General features: G+C 30.1%; 1 protein-coding gene across 3 annotated transcripts; it reads right to left on the bottom strand.

Moving 5' to 3' along the window:
* Nucleotides 1–435: 435 nt before the first annotated feature.
* LOC131853848 (ejaculatory bulb-specific protein 3-like) lies at nt 436–7,393 on the bottom strand. 3 transcript variants are annotated; one of them, XM_059204907.1, is made up of 4 exons: nt 7,282–7,371; nt 3,216–3,338; nt 1,955–2,150; nt 436–792 (listed from the first exon to the last, which is right to left on the bottom strand). In XM_059204907.1, the coding sequence occupies exons 3-4, from the start codon at nt 2,133–2,135 to the stop codon at nt 608–610; spliced, it is 366 nt and encodes a 121-aa protein (XP_059060890.1). In that variant the 5' UTR covers nt 2,136–2,150; nt 3,216–3,338; nt 7,282–7,371; the 3' UTR covers nt 436–607. The 3 variants fall into 3 exon arrangements, with proteins under 3 accessions (XP_059060890.1, XP_059060889.1, XP_059060891.1); XM_059204906.1 differs by lacking the exon at nt 3,216–3,338 and having other exon boundaries at nt 7,282–7,393; XM_059204908.1 differs by lacking the exons at nt 3,216–3,338; nt 7,282–7,371 and adding an exon at nt 3,133–3,198.
* Nucleotides 7,394–8,624: the final 1,231 nt, after the last annotated feature.

The raw sequence follows: 8,624 nt of genomic DNA, 5'->3' as shown, positions 1-8,624 counted from the left end.
AAAATAAATTATAACGTTGTCCGCAAATAAACTTATTCTTGCTATATATTGCTATCATCTATAAATTCATCTATCTTACATATAATAGGCTTTTTTACATAAGATTTGTTTAATATAAAATTTGAATTGCCTCTCTGTAAGATTTAGCATAGATTCTGGAAGTTTATTATAGAATCTTACGCAATTACCATAAAATGAATTACTAAACTTTGTGTAGACGGCATTTAGGTAAAATTAGCTTATTTTTATTGCGTAAGTTTCTACTTGTACAGTCTTTAAGTTTCTTGAAACTATCTAAGTTTTTCCTTGTATACATAATATTTTCATGGTATGATATGACATTGGTCATTCAAGTCTGTGATTCAGTTGCGGGTCCTCTTCATCCGATAGATTTGAACAGGTGAATTGGTTTTTTATATGTAATAAAATAAATACTGATTACCTAAATCAAAATTTATTAATATCATAGTTAAAAAAACTAAATAATTCGTAATATATAAATTACACTTTTGTCAATTGCATAGATGAGAATAGTAGGTAACTATAAAATGTATCCGATATCACATGAATTTTATGTGTACAAAAGTAAAATAAAGAAATTTTTCTTCTACGAATTCGATATGGCAACTCTCAAAGGTTCCAAGAGTTTGCCTTCCGGATCGTACTTCTTTTTGAAGTCTTCATATCGCTGGGGTAGTTGCTCCTGTAAACCCTCCAAGTACCTTTTGAAGATGTGTTTCTGTTCGTTTGTACATTTACCGCAAGCTTCTTTTACAGCTTCTGGTATGTCTTCTAAAAATAAAAATTATAACGATAATTAAAATTAATAATAAGTTGTTGCGGCCTCCTGGACAGGACTGCTTGCTGGCCGGTTATAAGACGTGACTAAGACTGACGAAACATTTGACAAGATAGATAGGACAAGAAAAAAGACGGACTATTACATAGAAATTTTACTAATTATATTTTACATTATAAAACAAGCTCTCCTCTTTCATTAACGACAACATTTAGATTATGAACGGTCAGCCAACCAGCACACCGTTCATAAGTACCTATAGTATGGACTAACATAAAATATTAATAGTACCTACTTTAAATTCGTGTTAAAAGGGTTCAAGTGTCTATATTCCTTATATTACATGTTACCTGATAATTTTATCCAAAACCGGGTAACTGGGAGAAAAATACCTACCTAATAAACTACCTTCGATTTTGTTGTATATTTGATAACATTTTCGATTATGTTTAAAATGATTTCTGTATTTTCGGTATCTTCTTTTGTTCAACAATAACGTAACACAGAAGTGTAAAATCATATTTAATAAGGATCAACCTGTTGGTGGCTACCGTATATTTTTCAAATAAATAGTGTCATTCTCTTCTTTATTTGTTTTTTTTCAAGTCGATATTATAAGGTTTCGTTTACGTAATTTATCTACGGAATCCTACGTTTGCATGCAGAATTAGACAGATAAACAATGCTGTCGGTCAGAATAATTTTAATTGCTTATTATGTACACTATTATCTTTGAAACCTATTCTGTTAGTAACTACGTCAAAGTTGAATTTAATATAAATGTAAATTTTATCTATTTTAAGAGTTAATAAAGAAGTAATATTAATATTCATAGAAACAATTACATATCACTAGTGTTAATATTATTGCAAAATATATATCATTCTGTTGATTTTCATTTATCGCATCAATTCTAGTAACTACAATGTACAAATATATCTTCACGCCTGTCGCTTATTGAGGTAGGCAGAGATTTAGTAGCGCTAAATACACTTACTGTAATTTACTTACTTGTTTACTCCCGCTATATTCATCAACCCATTTAAACAAGTGTTTTTTTTTCGCAGATGCAGTATTCGTAGATAAAAAAATATTGAACGAGAATGTTAAATACATTCTCGTTTTAGCAAGAGATTGAAAATTTCAGTCACTTACTCTTGAAGTCATTACTGATGTCGTTGCAGTTAACATTACTAATGAAGCAGGAGGTAAAGGTCTCGAGTTCGGCCTTGCTGGCAACTAGTGCTTCCACATCGAAGTGGTCATTAGTAGCAGAATATTTTTCATCTGCGGCAACCAGAGCTATCACTGCACATAATACTGTGATGACTTCCATTTCGTAACGTATGCACTGAAAAACAATGAAATACTTTTATAATCCATCTAATTTTAATAAAACAATTTCAATCCATTGAATATTATACATATATAGATCTATACATATATAAAATATCAAAAAAATATTAATAGTATCCTTGATCTCGCTCAGAGTGAGCCTGGGTGTTTTCTATGAATGAGTTCACAAGGAAATAATGTATTTCTATTAAGTATTTAATAACCATATACAAGAAATGCTTAGTTTGTGACTAGATGACGCTGAAACGACGCTGTGGAAATCACAAAACTGTAGGTTATAAATATGGTTTCAAATAATGTTTGTTAGTTATATTATTAGTCACGGTCATTCTACCAGTCTAATAATTGCATTTTTTTATTTTATTGTAATAATCAGGAAAGCAGCCTTATTATAGTGTCATCATGGAAATCCCGGAGAACAAGTAGGTATGTTGCATATCGCTTACCTAAATACTAATAAGAAATATGTTATTAATAAGCGGATATTCAATAGTAGGTATACCAATTTGTTGAGTGTTACAGTTGTCAACAATCAAATAAATGACTTCAAGAATGGCTTAATATAAGATTGGTGACTAGTCTTATATAAATAATATTTAGAATGTATTAATCCTATACCGATTCTTTACCACAGCTTTACCAAAAGTAATAACGTGTGCGATACACGTTATTACTTTTAAGTATAAAGTTGTCTACACGTTCTAAGTAATAGATGTTTCCAGAAACTTTATTTAATACAGATATATATCTACTTAATACAGAAATATATTCATATCGCCGGTAGACATCCTTAAATAAAAAAAATATAGTTACTTTGTTTCTGCATCCGAATATTAAAGATAAATAAAGAATAATTAGATTTAAATCCAGCTTGTTATAATTAGAAAACTAGGAGTATTGTTTTAGCTTTCAAATAACCATCTTTTTTAAATCATCTTTTAAACATTTTCTTACACAAATATGACCTTACCTTACACCTTTAATAAAATAGATAAATAAAAATCCTACAGGTACGTAATGGTGATTTATGGTTTTGATAAAAGTAAAAAAAACAACTTACAGTAGGTAAACGATGGAAACACTGTTTAAGATATGAGACGAAATGTATTCATCCACTCATTTATATGCTTGCCATCACAACAAATATATATGAAGTAGTTATTATATATACAAGTACGTTTACCTTTAAGTAAAAAAAATATTTTCGTGAATATATATAATACCACTGCCTTGTGACATTTGTGAATTAATTAGTAATCAATGATCAAATATATAGGTATATATACGATATAGCTTATGACATTTTGTACATGTCATCTGCATCATATCATTTCTGGCAATTACAATCAACTATTTGATAAGTAATGGAGAGAGATGTTGAAATGATGATGAAGTCCAACCCACCGTGGCGGGGGGAAGGGGTTTGTTAATAATGTGGGCTCTTGACTCCATTGCTAGCATGTCAGGTTGACCTCCACACGTTCCCCCTGGAAACCATCGTTATAAATTCCAAGTGAATTTATCAGGATGGGCTAACTGACCTGACCTCATATTCATTTTATCATCATCCACTGGTGCCCCGCCAACGTAAACCGTTAGCACAGGCGCGTGCACCATTTCATTAATATAAAAAAAAAAACATCGCGGCGGTGTATCTGGTGAATTGATATTAATACCTCCGTTTCCAAGGAGTACCGCGAGGGGGTCGAACCGATAAGGTACTTTTTTAACACTTGTCTCCATTATCTTTAAGTCATGTGCTGAAAGATGATAACATATATTTACTGCATCTTAATTGGTTTTGTTCGAGTAAATTGAAAACCTAGGCACTTTATGCTTATACCTAGTATTAAGTATATTTATTAGTCATTCAAGAAAATTATTACGTAAATACAGTGAGTGCATTCAACTAATATTTCGCAGTTTCCCAGTTTTACGTAATTATTGGAAAATATTTACACTATTCAAAATTTCAAATTTTATGTCTACAAGACAACTCAGAGATGCAAATTTCATTAAAAATTCCATAATGTGATTCAGTGTCGAACAAAACACCAGACAGGGTTCATACAATATTCATGTTTGGTATTACTATAAATAACAGTCCACATAAACAAGATGTTTTAATTTTAAAGTCTCTATTTTTACCCTTTTCTTATTATAAAGAGTAAGAAATAGGAAATATTCAATAATATATTTCTTATTGTCTCTTTAATAACTTATTTGTGGCCACAAGAATAGCGATTTCCAAATACACTAAAAGAAGTACTAAAATTAAGTTTTATTAGCCGATATGTTTACGATAATGTCAATAAATACTAAACAGATTTTCCTGCAGTTTTCAGCTACCTACAGAGATTTTACTGAAAAAGGTTTAGGGTTTGATTTGTAATTTTAAGGTTTTGTACAAATTAATTTAAAATACCCGTGCGAGAAAGAGACGGTAGTAGTTTATATTTATTATTATATATTATACATAAACTTAAAGCTATTACCATACCCAAATATATGCCGAGTAAACATGAAACTGAATTCTTTCATTATGAAATAAAATGTAAATCGTAAAATATATTTTGAATTATTTCTATTACATTGGTCACTTTTAAAAAATATTATCATCTTTTCACATTTCTTTTTTGAAAATTGTAGTTCCGTTTCTATAAACTCAGTGATAGGATTTTAGGCTTCAATTTAACCGTGCATATCATTATAATTATTTATCTAATAACATGTTAACATGTTTGTTTTTGTATAGAAGTTCATTCTTCTGTTAACAAAAAGATTTTTTTGCTGTTCTCTTTAACAGAGACATTAGGAAAAGTAATGAGTATGAAGTCAATGTACAGATGAGTAATTCTATGAGGATAGAAGAAGAAAATACGTCAACTTTATAACATGACTTAAAAGTTATTAACAACGTGGCTTCTTGTAATATAACAATTATTTCTTCAGAACCGAATTGAGAGGACCGTATTACCATCATCGAAAACTGTATCTCAATTTATGCTTTTAACTTAGTCTGTAGCAATAGAAAGATCGTTATAACCAAGTAAAATAAAATAGGAGTAAAGACGCCAATAGATTTTCGCCTTATCAAGTACATAGAATTAAAAATATAGTCACGGAAATGTGAATATGGCATGGGTTGCGTTCACAACGACTTCAACACTTTATTTATCCCTCTAATCATACTGCTCGGAATTATAGTCGTGATAATAACTATTATTATATTACTATTACTATGAATTAGGTATTTCATGGAACTCATGTAAAGTTATATAATTTAATATCAGACATTTACATAGCTCTGTTGAGAAACTTATTAATTAAACTCTGGAGTTCGTGACATGATTATTATTCTTCCAAAAGTCAACAGATGCAAATTAGTAATAAATAAATAATTATTCGGGTCACGGCAAATATTAATTTATTGATGACTAACTGTTATAAAGTTTTCTGTCAGTTTGTTTACTATGCGAATAAAGTACATAAAGAGTAATTTTTATATTTATATTTCTAATTTTATATTTCAATACTTTTTAGTAGGTTGTATATTTAAACTTTCGCATTTAGCACACATGATTAATATACTTATTCGAGTCTTAACACGAATTATTTTTTAATAAAGGTATTCATCGCATCTACATTTCACAGTAGTTGAAAAAACCTACCTACTGTCGCCACCTACCGACATTGACAACGCTGTACTTCAGTTCTTCAGATCTTGTGATCACACCTAGTGGAAAAGTCGAAATTTTGAAGGAAATAACCTTTATATGTTCGTTCCTATTAACTGTATTAATAATAAAGAAGTTGTCTTTTATATTTATGTTCGTTGCATTTAGATACCAATGTATTTGCCAAGTCAATTATATACTAAAAGACTATTACGAATAGACATACTCACGAACGCAAATATTTGTATTGTGTAGGGATGAAACTCTGACAGTCAAAAACTGACACAATATTCTCGTGAAAATTCAATTCACATCACGCATATGACATTACATTTAATCGTTTCACATAAAAAAATGCAGGCAACTTTGTTAAAATTTAAGTATATATTTTGTATATCCGTAACCTTTACAAGTGTCACAAAAGATTAGTGACTCTAAAGGTAACAATAAATTTAAAAGCATTCGGAATAAAAATTAATTGTTGTTCTATATTCAAATCAGGTCTAAGGTAAGTATTAATTCGAGCGAAACCCGGTTTCAGGTAGACTATAGAAATTCATATGATTATAGACTATGTTGGTATTTTAGTCACATCTCGTCTTTTTGTGTGTGGAAGTAAATTGTTGCCTACCCATTTTGCTCTATATTCTCATTCGCTACTACATATAATCCATTTTGTAACAGTTCGTATTCACTGAACTGAATTATACCTATATACCTAACATTTCATATACCACTACTCAACTGTACTTCTAATAATTGCACTGACTTCAGAAATTGGATTCAGTGCACAACAATTTCACATACAAATTGCACTACAACTATATATATATTTAGCTAACTGTTGCCTATTTTGCACATATACTATAGTTAATTGTTTCTTCCATAATCCTTTCTTAGCTGAATACATATATATATATTACAAATTTTAGGATCGAAACTTAATCATTTTGTTTGTGTTGTGTCTGACATAGGTCCCTAATTTTTATTAATTTGAACGCCTAGGAGAATCCTTCGAGCAACATTTATCTTATCGAAAACAATGGTATAACCTGTACAAGTATTTACCATTGCTAATTTGTTACCGTTCTTTTGAGTATAAAAGGTTTTAAAATCCCAGGGTTGTTATTAAATGTGAGGTAAGTCCATCGAAGTCGACTTTGTAAAAAGTCGTCCGCGTGGAAACCACAGATTAATCTATTTCAGCCGCTAAGCAGCTTTGTAAGCTGCGTTTCGGTTAAAAGATGAGAGATAAGACAGTAAAATTACAGGATAAGAGACACGACATCGTAGTCTTCTGGAATGGTATCGCGGACATCACATTATCATCTGCGCTAGCTTGCGCAAACTTTTATTAATGCCATTACGATTTTTTTAAATATATAATTTTAGAGTTAGTGTTAAAAAAATGTTTTAGTTTATATAAACTAGAAAATAAAACATTTATACCTGAGACTGAAGACAAGACAAGACACAAGCTGTTTATATTGCAGTCAACACTAAGGATGAAGTGACAATGAATCAATGTCCGAAGATTATTACAATATGTTCTTAACAATCAATATATATTTCGCTCTACTCTGTTATCGTTATTTTATTTATTTATTTTGTTGTAGTTGTACTTTAAATTAAATTACAGTTAAAATACGTTAAAAACAATTTTAATAGTACTAAATACAGTATAGCTGAGATGTCTAAATATCTACAAGTATCTAATAATGTCTGACATGACACCATGGGCATCATGTTATCATGTGACGTTGACAATACCCATGAGGGGAGAAGGGGATTGTTAGTAATGGGGTCTAATCCATTAGCTAGCAATGTACCATGTTAGGTTGACCTACACGCGGTTCCCACTGGTTGTGATCAATTCCTTGTTATTTAATCACGAGTTTTGTTTAACTCAGGCAATCTGACCTGACTTCATGATCATCTCCACTGTTGCCCGCGACCGTTAGCGCTGGCGTATAGGCTGACCATACCATTATCGTCAATGAAAAAAAAGCCGTCATACTTTTATATTCCGGAAGATTAAGATTTTATCTATATCTATATCCTATAATCTTGCTACCATATCTCACCCTAGGTGTCTTAAACACCAAACTGATTGGTGGCTGAGATAAATAAAATAGGTGAGACAGAGGTACATACCGTACCCACGCAGACGAGTTATATCAAGTTTTACTTATATATATAGTATAAAAATATTACATACTTGATGTTACTGCAAATGTCAATATTTATTGACTACACGTAACAATAAAAACAACAACTTTATTATCAAAATGACAATAACCCTTTATCATTTTAGACAGAATAACTCATGTAGCTGGTGTTTACCTCGTATTCATACGGATATATCATTTGTTTTTAAATATAAAAATGATTGTATTCTAACTAGAACTCCTTTTGGATATACGCATAAAACTTAACAATTGGGTACATTAAAATATCAGTAATTAGAAAATTATTTACTATTTCGTCATTAAAATTTCACGGAAAAAATATTTTTACCTGATTATTACCTAAATTTTAATCATTATTAGGCCAGGTAAAACCTCTCTTAAGAATAAGAACTTACCTTCTATTAACTCCTTTAGCAGTAATTAATAAACTATTTTTAGTACAATATTTATGTATTTAAAATTTTTGCGTTTATATCATGAAATTAAACCTATTCTTAGATTAGCATAAACCATACCATGAAACAGTGAAATATTTCGTAAAGTGTAACCTTTCATGAAATAATTGACTACTTTATGAGCATTTATACAATTTTGTCATATGTA

The sequence above is a fragment of the Achroia grisella genome, unplaced genomic scaffold (genome assembly GCF_030625045.1).
Source record: "Achroia grisella isolate CSIRO2021 unplaced genomic scaffold, CSIRO_AGI_Agris_v1 utg906, whole genome shotgun sequence".
Lineage (NCBI taxonomy): Eukaryota > Metazoa > Arthropoda > Insecta > Lepidoptera > Pyralidae > Achroia > Achroia grisella.
Note: the sequence above shows the minus strand (reverse complement) of the source record. Positions and strands in the feature narration are given on the sequence as shown.